At 37.1% G+C, this 17,995-nt stretch overlaps 2 protein-coding genes across 2 annotated transcripts in view; both read right to left on the bottom strand.

Moving 5' to 3' along the window:
- The window catches only part of LOC115986369 (DNA topoisomerase 2-like), a 29,675-nt gene extending 26,406 nt beyond the window's left edge, over positions 1-3,269 (bottom strand). The window contains 8 exon segments of the mRNA XM_031109301.1: positions 4-114; positions 210-323; positions 429-638; positions 737-936; positions 1,025-1,295; positions 1,399-1,465; positions 1,558-1,850; positions 2,603-3,269. Coding sequence (XP_030965161.1) covers positions 4-114; positions 210-323; positions 429-638; positions 737-936; positions 1,025-1,295; positions 1,399-1,465; positions 1,558-1,850; positions 2,603-3,205 — 1,869 coding nt within the window. The 5' untranslated portion in view covers positions 3,206-3,269.
- A 7,629-nt stretch (positions 3,270-10,898) lies between these two features.
- LOC115983747 (protein OBERON 4-like) lies at positions 10,899-16,311 on the bottom strand. The gene is made up of 2 exons (XM_031106510.1): positions 13,068-16,311; positions 10,899-11,754 (listed from the first exon to the last, which is right to left on the bottom strand). Exons 1-2 carry the CDS (start codon positions 16,291-16,293, stop codon positions 11,204-11,206), a joined length of 3,777 nt encoding a protein of 1,258 aa, XP_030962370.1. The 5' UTR covers positions 16,294-16,311; the 3' UTR covers positions 10,899-11,203.
- Positions 16,312-17,995: the final 1,684 nt, after the last annotated feature.

Raw genomic sequence — 17,995 nt, forward strand, 5'->3', positions numbered from 1 at the left:
AACCTTATAGTACTTGATAGACCACCCACTTGCATTGCCCGTCAAATTGTGCTTCCATGACTCGTACTCAGGCATGGTATAAAATGATAATTGTGTCCCATTTTTGTGAGTTGCCTGCAAAGATGATAAATTATCATTTTTCCTCAAGAAACATTCCAATAATATTGAAGTTGTGCTAATATTTGAACTAGTTTCAGGAAAATACCAACCTTCACAATAGGAGTGATAAACTCAATTAAGAAAGATGGAACTTTTAGCAGTGATGGCCAATACGAATGAATAAAATTGATCAACAGCCCTTTGATGTGGGAACCATCATGATCCTGTACAACAATTATAGTTAAAATTTTATATTTGTTGAAGGCTGTCAGTATGCCTTGTAGAGAGAATTGTAAGCATAAAAACAATAAGAGAAACTTAAGGCGCACCTGATCAGTCATTATCATCAAATGACCATATCTCAAAGATTTTACATTGGCGTATTCTTTATGCTGCTGAAGTCCAAGAATCTGCTTTATGTACCCAATTTCTTTATTCTCAGTGAGCTGTTTAGCAGTGGCTTCCCTCACATTGAGCAATTTACCTCTCAATGGGAACACACCATAGTAATCTCGACCCACAGCAGCAAGCCCGGCCAACTGTATTAAAATGAATAACGTCAAAAATCATACAAAGTGGTACCCAATAGAGCTAACTTTAATGCTAAAATACTCTGCACAATGACACAACAACTTACTGCAAGAGCCTTAGCTGAATCTCCTTCAGTTAAAATCAAGGTACATTTATCAGATTCCTTCCCTCCTGCTTTGTTAGCATCGTCTAGTTTTTCAATACCATGAATCTTCTCTGTCTTTGTTCCATCACTTTTCTTAAGATCTTTACTCTGCTTGAAATTTGCCCATGATAGGAGACTGTCTACAATTCCGGACTTTGAGACTGCAAAAACAAGTGGTTCATAAGAATCACTTTCCAGCATTTCAATGGCAACCTAGTCTACAATAATGAAAAATAAAGTGAAACGAACCATTCTTCAGAAAATCTTGTGAAAGCTCACACTTGGACCCAAAACTGCTTTGACGAAGTGTCAGAGTTTCTTTGGTTTGGGAATCAAAGGCAGGGTTGTCAATAAGAGCATTGACAAAAACCCACAAGTAGTTCTTCACGTTATGGGCTTTGATGTTGGCATTCTTGTTTTTCTTATTTACAAAATTCATTATATGGTTTGTAATTTGATTAGTGATATAATCAACATGAGTTCCACCCTTGGTTGTGGCAATCGAATTCACAAAGCTGACCTGATTAAAAAAAACAAAAAAACAAAAAAAAAACGATGTAAGTCTCACACAACTGCAATTTCAATTGACTCATTATTCCCTTTTCTTCAAAAGACCTAGGTACCTGTTGAAACTGCCCGTCACTAAGACTAACGCATATCTCCCACCTATCATTAACTTTCACATGATAGCTGAGGAAACAAAAGATTCTAGTAAGCAATTATTACTATGAGGGGGAAAAATACAAATAAAATGAAAACATTCCAAGTTTCATAGAAAGAACCTTGGAGATTTCTCAGGTTTAGATTTAGCAGCAGAATCTAAGTAGAGATTAACATAATCAGTAAATGATTTTACGGGGATCCGAGTTCCATTCAGTTCAACCTTCACAGACTTCCCAAGGCACCCAGCCAAGTCAAATACCCGCTTTTTCATCAGCGCAACCACATCGTCCTCAAGATGAGTCATGTTAAATTTTGCCAAGTCGGGCTTAAATGAAACCTTAGTCCAGTTCTCACTCTCTTTGCACTTTGAAATGACTGGCTCAGATTTCGTTCCCATGTTGTTGGAAAATACCTTCAGATCACCAAAACCATTTTACTGAATTAGCACATTGACGAAATGCTATGTTTTTCAAAGGAATAAGACTTAATCTAGAACTACATTAAACAATAAATTTCATTGACCAATATTACGTCTCCACAAAGTGAACAGAACTCTGAACCACATTAGGTAATAAAACACCCACAAATCTATGAACTATTAACATTTTAATTATAATATAATCACTAAAATAAGAACCTTGTGCATATGCATCTAGACAAGAACCCTTCTATAACTACATAACAGAAGTACTTTTGTACAGTTTTTTTTTTTCTTTTTATTTGATAAATAAGCAAAGACTAGAATCAAAAAACGGGATCAGAATTCTCACTGTCACCGTCATAACTGAAATTCACAGATATCCAAGAGCATTCATTCGTAAACATAGTAAACCATATATGCCACCAAAACAAAGTCCAAGAATCCAAATCCAACACCAAGAAAACCCTAAAATGTCCAACAGTCCCAAAACCCCAAAAATTGAAATCATCAACCCCAACTCATAACAACCAAAACCATTTCCAAGAATCCAAAAAAACCCTAAAATTCCAACAAAGAAACAATCAAGTCCAAGAATCCAAATCCGTACCCACAGAAACCCTAAAAAAAAGGGTCCAACACATCACTTTCTTGTTCAAATCCAACCAAAAACTCATTTCCAAGAATCCAAAAACCCTAAAACCTCTCAAGAAACACAAAACAAAGCAAACCAAACCAAACCAAACCTGCTTGTACTTCTTCAGTCGCTTCCCATCGGCGGTCTCGATAACAAACTCGGTCGAGAAGATATTCGTGAGCTTCGCACCATAGCCATTCCTCCCACCAGTCGTCTTCTTCACAGTATCGTCGTAATTGCTACTCGTCAACAAGTGCCCGAAAATCAACTCCGGCACGTACACCTTCTCCTCCTGGTGAATCTCCACAGGCACTCCATCTCCGTTGTTCTGCACGCTGATCCGGTTCTCCTCGACGTCGATCACCACCTTCAGCGAGTCCATCTTCGGGTCCCGCTGCTTGTTATCCGCCGCATTGACCAAGATCTCGTCGAAAATCTTGTACAGACCCGGGACGAAGGTGACCGGCCTGTGGACCATGCCGCGGTCGGGCTCGTAAACCCAGAGCGACTGCGTGTGCTTCTCGATGGAGCCGATGTATGTGTCCGGCCGGAGGAGGATGTGCTCGAGTTGAGACTTCTTTTGGTACATTTCCTCGATGGTTTTTCCATTTTTGGTGGCTGCGGCGGGGGCCGCCGCCGCTGCGACGGGTGGTGTGGGGTCCACGTTCGCGGCGGCCGAGGGTTGTAAGGGGCGTTTTTTCTCGACTACCATGGTTGTTGTGGTGGTGGCGGAGGTGTATTTGGTTTTGGTTTTTTTGGAGAGAGAAATGAGTTTTTAGGGTTTTAGAGAGAGAGAGATGGGATTTATAGGGAGATTCCAACGGTCGAGAAGGGGAGTGTGGGAGTTTTTCAAATTTGAATTTGAATTTGAGGGAGTTTGGGCGGGGTTTTGAAATTGTGGAGATTGGATGGATGGGATTCGAGGAGAGGGATCGGACGGTTGTGGTTAGATTTTGGAGGTCACGTGAGGGATCTGGACATTTTTGCGTTAGCTTTTTATACATTTTTGTTCAAATATAGAGAGATGTATGACATATTGCCATATATTCGTTCGGTCATGTTCATGCAATTCTTTTTATTAGGCCATTTTTGCTAAATAGTAATCTTTTTAATATTAATAAAAAAAAATTTCAAAATAATAACATTTGAAGTTATTTGGTAAATTAACTTTTTCGGAAACAATATTCATGTTAAAAACTCAGGAAAAAATATCATGTTTGAAGAGATGTGCTCCATGTTTTGATACAAATACAATATTTTATCAATAACTTTCAAATATTGTTATTTTGACCCAAAAAAAAAAATTGAATATTGATGATGGTGTGAAATCAGTAAAGCTTTAACTGTAGTTGGATGACCTGAAAATAAAGAAAGAGACTATCAAATGTGATTGGGGTGAACCAACCAAGGACCCTTTAACAATAAAGTCATTTTTCTCTTTAGAACTCAAGTATAGTAAGTGGATGTGCTTCAGGCTTTAACTGTAGTTGGATGACCTGAAAATAAAGAAAGAGACTATCAAAGGTGATTAGGGTGAACCGACTAAGGATCCTTTAACAATTAAGTCATTTTTCTCTTTAGAACTCAAGTATAGTAAGTGGATGTATAGTAAAACATATCTTGGTTGGATGAAGTATGGCCCTTTTGTGGAGAATTTTGAAGTGGGACTACTAGTTAGGCTCCACTAAGAGCATCCACAGCAGACGTTGTAAAAAAAATGCCATTTTACAACATCAAACACCTACTTTATTATTTTACCACATCATTTTACAACATCTCATTTTATCAGATGTTTTATACTTCAATTTTATACATTAAAATAATATTTATACCACATTAAAATAATATATTAAATTCCTCCCCTCATCCTCATCATCATCATCATCATTATCATCAACTACCACCGCAACAACGACATCAACAACAACCAGAAAAATTGTTGCCGCCACAATCACCAGGGAAAAAAAAAAAAAAAACACAACCGCCGCCAAATCCACCACCAAAACAGAAAAACAAAGACAAAAACAGATCAGAAATCATCATCATCATCAACCACCACTGCAACAACAACCACAACAACAACCAGAAAAATTGTTGCGGCCATAATCACCAGGAAAAAAAAAAAAAAAAACCACAACCACCAAAATCAACCGCCGCCGAATCCACCACCAAAGCAGAAAAACAAAGACAAAAACAGATCAGAACAGAGATCGGCACCACCACCGATTCGCCCACCAGTCGACCCACCCACTACCACCGATTCGCCAACCGCCATAACCCACAACCCGAACCCACCCACCACCGATCTGCCCATCTCAACCCACCCACCGCCATAACCCACAACCCGAACCCACCCACCACCAATCTGCCCATCCGAACCCACCCATCAAACCACAGCCAAAAAAAGTGAACGGAAAAAAGAAAAAAGGAAAAAAAAAAAAACAACCCGAAGCGGAATAGAGTAGATAGATGAACAGCGGCGTCAAGTGGTGGTCTTTGCCAAACCACCATCACCCAAACCCACGAAATCAACCCAGACTCACACTTGTCGAAGAACCGAACCATGAATCAACCTAGACCCATGAAATCACGAACAAGGACGATCCACCACTACCCACGTAATCAACTCGGCCCACAAAGAAAGATCAACAATCAAAGAAAGAGAGGGAGAGTCAGAAAGATAGAGAAAGAGGAGACACAGACAGAGATGGAGAGGCGGAGAGAACGAGAAAGAGAGAAGAGAAAAAAAATAAAGTGAGAAGAGAAAAGAATTAAAAACTAATAAAACTTATACCATTTTCGTCTGTACCGTTGCAAATTTGCAACGGTACTGTTCATATGTGGTATAATTTTTACCATTTGGAACATCTGATAAAGCTCTATTTTTGTGTTTGGTGTGCTAAATGTGCCAAAAATTTGGCATTTGGCACATTTAGCACATCTGCTGCGGGTGCTCTAACATCATGGGAGATATGTGGGCTTAGTGAGGAGAGTGGAGCGAATTTCGAGAAACTCACCCCACATCTTGGAATAGTAAATCCTAGTCCAATCATTTTGTGATTGTAGAAAATACTCTAAAACACACCAAGTGTTAGTTGGTCATCTACATACACCTTCCTGTGGTATGGACGACCAATATCTCCTTGAACGAACAACATTTCCTTGGACAACCTATTTTCATATTTGTGATGCATCTTTCATTTTCTCTTTTTTGAAGATTATTTTGGACGTTATTGGGCTTGGACGACCCTTATGGATGAATGAAACTTGTTATAATCACCATCAAATATTATTTAGCAAATTGGTATTCTTTATTGGAAATTTTGTAGACTTAATAATATTTGAAAAATAAATGGCTTCCCTTCCTAGACTTAATATTAGACTCAAATATTTGAAATTTTGAATGGTATTTATCCATTTTCACCAAAAAGAAATGGCTTCCCTTCCTAGTCCTACATAGGCCTAGCCTTTAAGCTTTAGCCCAAAAGAAACAGTTGGGCCAAGTCTATCTTCGTTCCCTCATAGAAAGATCCGCGGCCTGCAGGAACAGAGAAGATTAGATATAGCCACATGCATATTACAATTTCTTAACCAATGGACCTAAATATAGAACATAAATCTCTCTCTCTTGATATATACTCAAAAAATTTTATTTATTTTTTTAAAAAAAGGGCCAACAAGGCCTTAATGCCATTTATGAGGCCTGAATTGCCCAGTTCACATTAAACGAGTCTTCTGCGAAGGCTTTGAAAGTTTTATGACTTTCAATTTGTTTCTACTTTCTCAGCATTTGCATGATAGCCATGAGTAATCCAAATGGCCCCTAGAGATCTCCAAGCTGAGCATGAAATTAAATCAATAAAAGACACTACACACTGTAATGTAACCATCAAAGTAAAAATATACAATCATCAATTACCTTATCACAAATTTTATCTTTTATCAACCCATTAGCAGCAAATTTTATCTTTTAAAAATTTACCTGCTCTTATTTGTCAGGACATATTATTTTATGGGAAATGTTAACTAGCACTATGCGGTGTTTGTTAAGGTTTCCCTAATGTGAGTCCTATGTAATAAAAAATGAGATAAATAAAAGAAAAAGACATAAAAGTACTTATAAAGTTGAAAAAAATATATATATAAAGTTGAAAAAAAAAAAAAAAACATAAAGCTACAAAAAAAGACAAAAGAGTTATCAAAAAAAAAGTCCAAAAAGTTGTTGTTAACAGGCACTTGGTGTCTGTTAACACAACCCTTATTTTGTAGGCTAAAATGCAAACTGACCCTCTAAGTTTTTTCAAATTTCATTTCTGTCCTCTAACTTTATTTTTATTCATTCCAATCCTCTAAGTTTCAGATTTATTCAATTAAGGCATTTCTGTCAACTTTAATTAAATTTGTTTGAAAAAAAAAATCATTAATTGAATTTTTTTTCAATTAAAAAATTTTGAAGAAAAATTTAAAAAAAAAAATTGAAAAATTAACCACAACATATAATAAAAGTTGATAGAAAAGCCTTAATTGAATAAACTTGAAAGTTAGATAATTGAAATGAACTAAAAAATGAGATAAATGAAAGAATGTTAACAAATACCATACGGTACTTGTTAAGGTTTCCCTAATGTGATTCCTACATAATAATAAAAAAAGATAAATGAAAGAAAAAGACATAAAAATACTTATGAAACTTAAAAAAGTGACATAAAACTGCAAAAAAGACAAAAGAGTTGTAAAAAAAAAAAGTCTAAAAAGTTGTTGTTAACGGGCACCTTATGGTGTCCGTTAACACAACCCTTATTTTATAGGCTAAAATGCAAACTGACTCTCTAACTTTCTTCAGATTTCATTTCAGTTTTTTAACTTTGTTTCTAATAATTTCAATCCTCTAAGTTTTAGATTTATTCAATTAAAACATTTCCCTCAACTTTAGTTAAAATTGTTTGAAAAAAAAAAAAGCATTAATTGAATTTTTTTTCAATTAAAAAAATTTGAAGAAAAAAAAATTGAAAAAATTAACCACAACATATAATAAAAGTTGATAGAAAAACCTTAATTGAATAAACTTGAAAGTTAAACTACTAAAATGAACAAAAGTAAAGTTAAGAGTATTGAAATGAAATCTGAAAAAACTTAGAGGATCAATTTTGCATTTTAGCCTATTTTATATTATAAGATTTCCAAATTAAAATTTAATAGTAACTATATTTGGAACCATTTTAAACTGAAGGAATGAGGATAAGTTCTACTGTATACTTTGTTCTCTCGAAAACTATGTTTCAACTTTCAAGTTCGAACTGTTCGGCAGATTCCCACGCGTTACGCACCCGTTCGCCACTTTGTTCTCAACTGTTCTCATCTCACCTCCTGGGCGAGACAAGCTACCTTTAGCTAGGAGCCTTTCTTTTCCTAACCATCAATGTGAAAAAACTTCTCAGTCCCGTCTACCTCAATCCCAGATTGACATGGATTTGATTTTGCAAGGGAAATATATTAGAATCATGAATAAATTTATATACATAACATATTTCACATGCTTTTTTCACAATTAATTGTTGAAGTGACAAGTTGTAACTGACAGTGCCTAAAAATATTGGCTCAAAAACTAGGAACCATTGAAAGATTCGACACAAATTGTCCTCTTTGCAAGGAGGAATTTGAATCTGGAACATACTTTTTCTTCAACTGTGCTGTGGCCACTGGCCTGAGCTATCTGGTTTGCATTGAAATCTAATTCCTATCAACAACCATGTGGAGATTGCTGAGCTGGTCTTGGATGCACCAGATTTTGTGACAAACTCAAGCATATTATCAAAACTTCTCCAAGAGTAATATTCCTTGCAAATAGCACTCACTTTGGAAGCTCTCTAGAACCTTAGAAACTAGGTAAGAGTACAAAGCAGCAGAGGTAAACATTCTAACCACTATCGAAGCCCTGGAACACAGGTTTATGGAGCACACTGCAGCTGTGGAATCCCATGAAGAGACTAATGGTAAATAAATTACATAGCTTGGAAAAGGCCACCTACAGAAACAGTAATATTAAATGTGGAGGTAACTATAGCAACATTAGCAGTGGTAGCTCAAAATAAAATCAGGAGGGATTATGAAAGCTTGGACCAAGGAAGCTCAATCCTGGACACCTGCTGTAGTTGAAGCTGAAGCTATTTTATGGGCAATCCAGTTTGCAAAACTGAAACTTTTTCATAAGGTTTATTTGTAGAAGGTGATGCAAAAGTGTGCTTTGATGCACTGGATACCGAGTGTCCTGATTGTCCTTGAGAAATTTAAAGTTTTGGTAATGATTCTAGAGTTTAGATTCTTTCAAATGTAGTACTAGTTTCTGTTGGGTGAGAAGGAATGCCAACATTTTGGTCTCATTCAGTCCATTCAGTCAATATGGGTTCTATTCAGTCCACATTGTTCTTATCTGGTCCATTCTGCTCATGTCAGTCCTATCCGTTTTATTCGGTCTATTTTGGTCATATTCTGTCCACTTTGGTCCTCTTCAGTCCACTTCAGTTGTGATTGGTCCATATGTCCATTTTGTTCATTTCGCACCTATTCAGTCCACATTAGTCGTATTCAGTAATTTCTCACTCCCACCTTCTGTTTGTGAGGTTTGGAGGAGAGAGCATTCTTCTTCTTAATGAATTCATGAGAGAGAGAGAGAGGGAGAGGGAGGGAAATATTTTATATCCTTGTCATTGCTCAAAAATCACATATAACATTTTAATTTCATGAATGTCAAATATTTCAAGCCCTAATTAAACAAAGGAGGGGTTTCAATGGTATATGGTATATCAAATATTAAAATCTCTTGTCGTTGAATAAAAGATTTAGGGTTTTATCACCACCTATACCGAAAATCAATTGGTATCTTAACCTTATGATAAAGAACAATCGTCTCGAAGTGGATGTCATAAATTTGAAATAATATTGTATCTATCAAAAAGTTAATTCCCCTTTCCTTGAAAATGAATCGCCTATCACTTAACTGATACGTGCTAAATGAGTTACAATCTTGATTTGGTTTGATAATTGATATAGCATAAAGACAAGCAAATAAAAAATATGGTAATGAAAGTCCTCAATCTTAACAGCATTAGGAACCAAAAGGACTTTTAGACATTATTTTAGAACCAAGCACAAGTGTATATAAAACTGGTGACTGGTGAGTGTATCATCACTTCCACTTCAATTGGGTAAAAGAGAAAGGCCGGTTTGAGTTTTGACTCTTTGTTAGGCTTTCGGCCAACCCTTTGATAGCTCCTTTCGAAGACTTGTTCATTATTTTTGAACTTTTGACCAAAGTAGGAAAGAAAGAAATCAATATAAATTAAAAAAAAGATAGCAAAATAGCTACATGGCATTGGGCTTGGGACTCTACATCTGTTATAGTCAAAGGATATCATAATCCTGGCTTCATTGTGAATTTTGTATAGATCAATGATTCAACGTGCAGTTTATTTAATTCAAAATAGGAAAAACTTTTACCTTCTTGGTATCTTTTTGTTTATTTTTTGTTTTAACCCCTGAATTTTTCAAGCCATTTAACAAATTGATTAGGGGGACTGATTTGAAAAATCCATTTAACAAATAATGAATCTATATGGTTTTATTTTATTTGTATCAAATTTAGATTTTAAGGTTTAATTTGAAACGTTGAAAACTATAAGAATTTATTTAAAACCACCCTAAAATATAGGGGGGCTTTAAATATACTTTGATCAATTTCTTTGGAGTGGTTGAATTCTCAACAACATTAGTCTGTGTTAGTCAATGTTGGCTTAGTTACATGTATTTTTTTTATCAATTTTATTTGATTAAAAATATTCCCTATTAGTCCATTACTTCCTTAATTGACATGTCTTTTTAACTACTTCTTCTAATATTATTTTTTAGTCTTCTTCTACTTTTTTTTTTAAACCCCATAAAAAATAAAATCTGATGATTACATTACACAATACCTGCAAGTTGTCACAATAATGCAAATCAAGCATCTTTAAACCAGCAAATATAACTAATCCAAACAGATCTCACGCGTTGTTTTAAAGTTGTCTACTTTGTGACCTATGCAAACAAACAAAAACATAAATGTTTCTTTCTTCTTCTTTTTTCCTTTTCTCACTCCTTAGAGTACTTTTTGTTTAACAAAATACCAATTCATTGCCAATCAATGCAATCAGGCCAGTCCAAAATGGAGATCTCAAGTCACAACCATTACAATAAATCCCTTCGGGTTGTGTTTTGAGTTTGAGGATTTAAAATCTAAACAAATTTAAAGAATAGTTGTTAATATAAACTGTTTGAAATCTTTGGAGATTTAGCTCAAGTAATTTCAAACTAAAATTTAAAATTGAAATCCTTTTCTTTAACTAAAAATTCCATCAGCAAATAAAGGCTTGATGTAAAATAATCTCTTTCATATTGCTTCACTAAAGGGGAAACCTTTCATCATACAAAGAGATATAAAGAGATGTTGCAATCTCTGTACAGATTCTGGTTAGCAGCTGATAAAAAGAAAAAGAAAAAGAAAAAAGAAAAACAGAACCTAGAACAGAAAATTCACCTACTGATCATGATCATGAACTATAACAGATAGGACACATGATGTTATAATACAACATAGAACCTTCAGCAGTAAGGGTACAATTACCTGAGAAGATGACAATTCTATAGAAAGACCTACTGATCGGCTAATCACAAATCAAGATTGTCTGGTAGCTTCCATTTTCAGTAACAGATCTTTAATATCTGCTTGCATCCTCCTCTTCATATCATGGTACTCTCGATGTGCTCTGTCTAGAGCCTGGACTTCTTCATATTTTTGTTTACGCATTTCTTGAGCCTCAGCCAAACGCAACTTTGTGAATCGACCTGTATACTCCTCTTCAGTTTTTTCCTTCTTTGCAATGGCAATGCGCTTTAGGCCCTCAGCTTCTCTTCTTGCTTCATCAGCACGGGCTTGGAACATTTTAGCCTCTGCCTCTTTGATTCTCACAAGACTCTCCAATTCATCAAACACAGGTTCCTTTTGAATACTTGTCTGCAACTCAGTCTCCAAAGTGCGTTTATCAATCTGGTCATAACTGAATCTAGGAAATACAACAGGTGCCCTGTCCAACTGAGGCGCCTTCTCTGAATAAACAGCTTTTAGCCAACTGGGATCCTGGCTCGTCCCAGCAATCCCATTGCTTTCTTTACCTTGTTCATTGCCAGATGAGATTGGCATCTTGCCTAACTTGGGAGTTTCGGCTTCTGCAGTAACAGTTAAAGGATATAAATTATAACCTCGTGGTTCAGCTTGAGATCTCAAAAGAATGATATATAGAAAAGAAGAAAACACTGCAGTATATTTCATTTGATGGCACTAGGTCTATCACACATATGAACCCATGCAAAAAAAATGACATATCTTCCCCTTCCCCATTCCAATACCTGATGCAAATATCTCAGAAAAAGAAAAAATAATTTTCCCCTCTTTAAACCCTTTATTGATCTTATAAACATAAAATTGCCCTCTGAACAGCAATGAAGCAACTATTGCAGTTCCAAGCCACTGTATTGAATGGTTTACCATTTTCTTATATTACAAAAGTCAAATGCTAAGAACCACACTCAACATAACCAAGCAAAACACTAATGCATGATTTCAATACAAAACTACGGAAAGCAGATTAGTTTTTGGTTGCTCAGCAACATTTTCTGTCTTACATAAAATAATCAGTTCCTAAAGTCTACTTCATATGGAATTCTTGAGTTGCCCAAAGATTGATATGATTTACACTTAAAAGAGGGAGGGTTTTGGACTAGAGATGCTTTATATTTTATTCACTATATTGAATTCAGAAATTGCTTGATTCTTCTCTATCTTCCATTAAAAAAAAAAATTGCTCGATTCTGCATTACAACATCACTAGTTTATCATCATATGCTTCACAAATATAAATACAGAAACTCAAGCAATTATCAAAATAAGTCACACATATCCCCTAATAAATTTTTTGATACATCAACAGTTGGAAGTGGGGGATTTTGAACCCTAGATGGCTCCATAGGAGGTGCCAACCAGTTGAACTACAAGGCTCTTGGCACATATCCCCTAATATGTCATGCATATATTGTAAATAATGCAGATCATGCAGTGTTCACATTTATGATAGAAGAAACAAAAGGCATAATGATAAATAAGGCAGTTTAGTTGGCATTTTTTCTTCCAAAAAGCACCTTCCCCACACATTAAATTTCACCCAAATAACTTCTAGGAACCAAAAATTATTTGTCTTCCTCGGAAGTCATCAGCTCTCTTTTACTGGTATCCTGTGAATAGCTAAAGTTATCTAAAATCATTTCCTAATGAATGTAATTATAGACCACATAGACAACGAGCAAAAGTTATCCCAAATCATGTCATTTTGTAACAAATACATGAAACAGGTAAAGAATCTCAAGTAGATATGTCCATGACAAGTTGCTACGTTAACATGATCTCATAATCATACAAGGAAGAAAAAAAATACAGTACCCAATATAAAGAACTCATATTACCAACAGAGTTGTAAAGGACTTACCACGAAGGAAAGCCAAGATATGACTGCAAACCTCAGGAAGGTCCAACTTATTTGCCAATCGTACCAGCATCTGATCAGCAATTTCATGAAGCCGTCTTCCTCTCATATCCTTGCTGTCACGAAAAATTCTCTTCACATAATCAAGTTCTCTGGAAAGAGTTTCAGCTGTCCATTCCTTTACAAAACTTTGAAAAACCTCATTCACAAAGCCAAACAACTCTGAAGGATGATCACAGGCAATACAATGAAACTGCATCTCCGTCGTCCCATAAGCCCCTTTTGCACTTCTTCCATTTATAATATAAGATTTTCGTAACGCACAATCCGTATGGCACCAATGAAGACAAACATCACAACCAACCCAACTACATGTTTTATTTGCCATGTCAAACTTTGAACACACAAGACACATGCAAGCACTGCAAAAACCTTTCTTCTGCACACAAACCTTGCAATCACATTCATCCACAGGCAAAGAACTCTTACAGGCAAGATTTCTGCATTTTAAGTTGAGAAATACCTCCGCCAAATGAGCATTCGTAACGCTGTCGTCTAGCTGAAGGTATTCCGGAAGACCAGTTCTCAAAGCGACCAAGATTTCCAGTTGAGCCCGGTGGGATTTCTGTAGTGTCTCCAAGGTTATATCAGACTTGTTCTGCAGAGCTTTCTGAAAATCAACGAGTTGCTTTTGCTTATCAACACTCAACATGGTATCGGTGATGCTCTCTTTCAGACGCACTATGGATTGTGGTGTCATGTCATGAAATTTCCTAGCCATTACATGTACCGGTTCCTCAACTATCTTGGCAATGATTTTCTCAACATATTCAGCTCCACCACCACTGTATTCAAACTCCTTCTGGCCACTACTCCTATATAAACTACCACTACTCTTTTCCCTCATTCTCCGCTTCTTGTCATAACTATAATTTGATCCAATATCATGAGACCCTACACTTTGCGAAGGCGATCTAACATCATCGTTGAACGACTGCTGCCTATGAAAGCTCAACTGCCTTTCTAGTCCATTGCCCATTTTAGAGCTTCCTTCTAAACCCCTATGTTGTCCTCCTTGCACAGCTTGACCATTCGAAATGCCTTGTAATACTTGAGACTGATTAAGAGAGCCATTTCCATTCATCAAGATTCTCTGATATAGAGGGATATCTTTAGGCTTAGACTCATTCTGAGACTGTCCCTGCCAAGCTCCCTGAGAAGCTTGATCGATTCCCTGAAATATGGGGCGGCTGCCAACCGATTGTTCAAAGTTGTCCATCGAATTTTGTGTCAGAGAACAGCTGGGGTTGTGGAAAAACGACTGAGAACCTGAAAAAGACATTGATGCAGTAAATCCATCTGAATTAGTACGAAATGTAGTACTCATGGACTGAACACTCCTGGCTTGACTAGGTGAACCAGGAGCTGCTTGAATTGTATCCTGAGCAGCACCAATCGGTAACAAAACATTCGGTAAGCTTAACGAAAGATCAAACGGTTCCAACACCAGCTTCTCTTCCTTCGGCCTATTAACACCGGATTGATCATTCTTCTCCTCCCTTCTAACCGGAGAAGTACTAAACAACTCAAACCCCCGAGTACTCGGTCCTTCCATATCATCACTATCCCTCTCAAACTCCCTCGATTCCCTCTCCATCCATACACCATCTTCAGCAGAATCGGCAACATGGGTTGGTTCAATCGACACACTTTTCCCCTTATCCTTGAAATTCTGACTCAAACCCTCCTCTCTTTCTCTCCCCATATTCACTTCACCCTCTCCTCCATTTTCTTCCCCAACTTCCTTATCCAACTCCTGCGCTTCTTCCACTTCCACCTCCATTTCCACATCCTCTACCTTGGCTTCAAGATCTATGCTCACACCCTTGTCTTGTTTATCACACTCCTCTTCTGACCCCAAAGACTTTTCATCGTCATCTTCATCATCAACAACCCCGTCATTCTTTCCTTCCTCCTCAACACACTCCCCATCTTCCTTCACACACTCTTCCTTATCATCACCACCACAACCTTCATCATTCCCTGCCTCAGCCTCGTCCCCATCCCCGTCCTCGCTTCCGCTGCTCAATTCATCGACTTTATCATCTTCTTTCTCCACATCTTTCACCTCACTATCACTCTCCTTATTTTGCACCTCTCTCTCTTCTTCTTTACTCAATACTTTCACCCCATCCTCCTTATTCTCAATACCCGATTCGATTTCAGCTTCAGCCTCAACTTTGAGATTCGATTCCAGTTCTGGTTCTGGCTCAGGCTCCGGCTCCCGTTCGGGTTCTGGTTCCGGCTCGAGCTCTCCTTCCTCCATTTCGCTACTACTTCCACTCTCAACTTGAGGCTCCTCACTCTTCTTCGCCATCTCCACATCCATTCTCTTTGATTGCTCACTCGCACCCGATTCCCTCGACCAAGTCGGCGACTTTGATTTCGATTTCGACTTATTCGAATAAGCCGAATTCTCCTTCGTCGCAGCCACTGCCCTCGAATCCGATCTCGACACCGTTCGTAACGGCGACGAACCTGAATTCGAAACCGTATTAGCCGTCACCGTCGAAGCCGCCGAAACCCTAACCATCCTCGATTGCTCGCTCGCCGCCGAATCCCTAGACCAAGTCGGCGACTTCACATCCCTCAATCCAATTCTACTCCTCTCCTCCGAATCCTTGTTCCCATTGTTACCGAACCGCCGCCACGACGACACGCTCCCTTCTCGTCTCGACGGATCCGAACCCGAAGACGACCGCTCCGATCTAAACCGCTTCGGAAACTCCCTCCTCGACGAAGACAAAGACAGAGAAGTCGACGAACCACCGCCGCAGAAACTCTCCGACCGGTGAATCAAACTCCGATCGTAACCTCCGCCACCTCCTCTACTCTCTCCACTATACCGATCGAACCCCTTCCTCCTATCAAACCCATCGAAATCATGCTCCGATCTCTTCCTCACCACCCTCGACCCCTCCCGATCATCGTCCGCGCCGGACGACCGATCCCGGTCGTACCTCGACGAAGCCACCGCCGCCGCCGACGACGAGGAAACCAACCCGCCCTTCCGCGCATTCTCCGACTTGTGGTAGAAGCTAGTCCGATACTGCGAAGAGGAACGGCTCGGGTTCGAATTCGAACTCGGGTTCGGATTCAAACTCGGGTTCGGATCCTTGCATTTGTCGCCGTACGAATCGAGATCTTCACTAGACCTCAACCTCTTCATCTTCCTCTTCCTCTTCTTCTTCGCCTCTTTCTCTTTTGCCCAAAACTCATGCAATATTTACGAGAACTACCCCCCTCTCTCTCTCTCTCTATCTCTTAGGGTTTTTTTTGGTTTCAGCTTCAGAGCTACGAAGAGGTGGCGTTGTTGTTGTTTCTAATTAATTAGATTTGGTATTGTAAAGCCCAGAGATTACGCCGAAATTACAGAAACTGCCATAAAAGGTGGTGGGATATTTGGTTCGTGGTACGCCGGTGTAAAATGTGAGGACTGGGTGAGGGCATAATGGGTAATAAAGAAATGAGGAGTCAACGCAGTTTAACTACTGAGAGGGAGAGAGAGAGAGTTGGATACGCAAAGTGCGTGGAAGGGGGGCATAAGAAAAGTGTGAAAAGGATTGGGTTTTTGGGGTTATGGGATTTGGAGGGGTGCGTAATGCGCTTTAAGGCGCATGATAGTTGTTGGTGGAGAGAGAGTTTCGGGGTTCGAGGGGTTTGGGTAGAGTGTAGTATAGGTCAAAATGTAAGTGTGTTTGGTGTGACCACTCACATGATTCCACATGCCCTCCACTTTCAATCATTTTTCTTTCTTTTTCTTTTTTATTTTTATTATTATTTTTTAATTTTAAGTTAATCATGTCTTAGTAGTATTGGTTTAGCAAATATAAATAGAAACTTTTTTTTTTTTTTTTGGAAAGAAAAAAAAAAAGCAATTGACTTTTTAAACAACTTTTTATATTTATCTTAAAAATAATATCAAAATTTTTTAGTAATATTTTTATATTGGTTTAAGAACTATTTTTAGAAATATTTTACTACGAGAATAATAAAACAATAAATATTGTTAATAGTTTTTTATAATTCTTACATGAAAGTGGTGTTGAGTAGTTTATTAACAATTTTCTTAAAAACATCCATTAATACATCACCCATGTTTTATTATCAAATGTTATAAAGACAATTTTTTACAATGTGAAGACGAGTTCCAATACACTAAACAATTTTTTCTTGTTATCAACTAGTTAAAACACTAATTTATTATTGGAATAAATAGAATTCAAATTCCAAATCATATTTCTTATTTGATTAAAGAAATTTAAATTGGTTAAGTTAATTGGAACCTACACTAAAAAATAATGTTTTATGAGACATTAATTATTAAAAAAAATATTATTGTTTATTAGTGTCTATGTGATACAAGTTAAGGATTATTAAATATGTTTAATGAATTTTTGGCATAGATGGGTTCGAAGTTTGAACCTCGAACATTTTTTTTTTTTTTGCCAGTTAACCTAATTGGAACCCATACTAAATAATGTTGTTTAAGTTCAAAACTCTTAACAAAAAGAGTAATACTTTATAAGACATTAATTATTAAAAAATATATTGTGGGGGTCAAAAACAACCACCAAAATGATAATGATGGAAGAAATGATCCTTTTGTTCATTTAATTTGCTATTTAGATCTCTCATTGTGCAATATTTTCCCCTTTTTTTAGAAATTAATTGTGCAAGTCATTTATTCCATCATTATCATTTTGGTGGTTGTTTTTAACACCCACATATATATTATTGTTTATGAGTGTATACATGATACAAGTTTAGGATTATTAAATATGTTTAATGAATTTTTGGTGTAGGCAGGTTTGAAGTTTGAACCTCGAATTTTTTTTTTTTTTTTTTACTAGTTGACCTAATTGAACCCA

This window comes from Quercus lobata, chromosome 4 (genome assembly GCF_001633185.2).
Source record: "Quercus lobata isolate SW786 chromosome 4, ValleyOak3.0 Primary Assembly, whole genome shotgun sequence".
Lineage (NCBI taxonomy): Eukaryota > Viridiplantae > Streptophyta > Magnoliopsida > Fagales > Fagaceae > Quercus > Quercus lobata.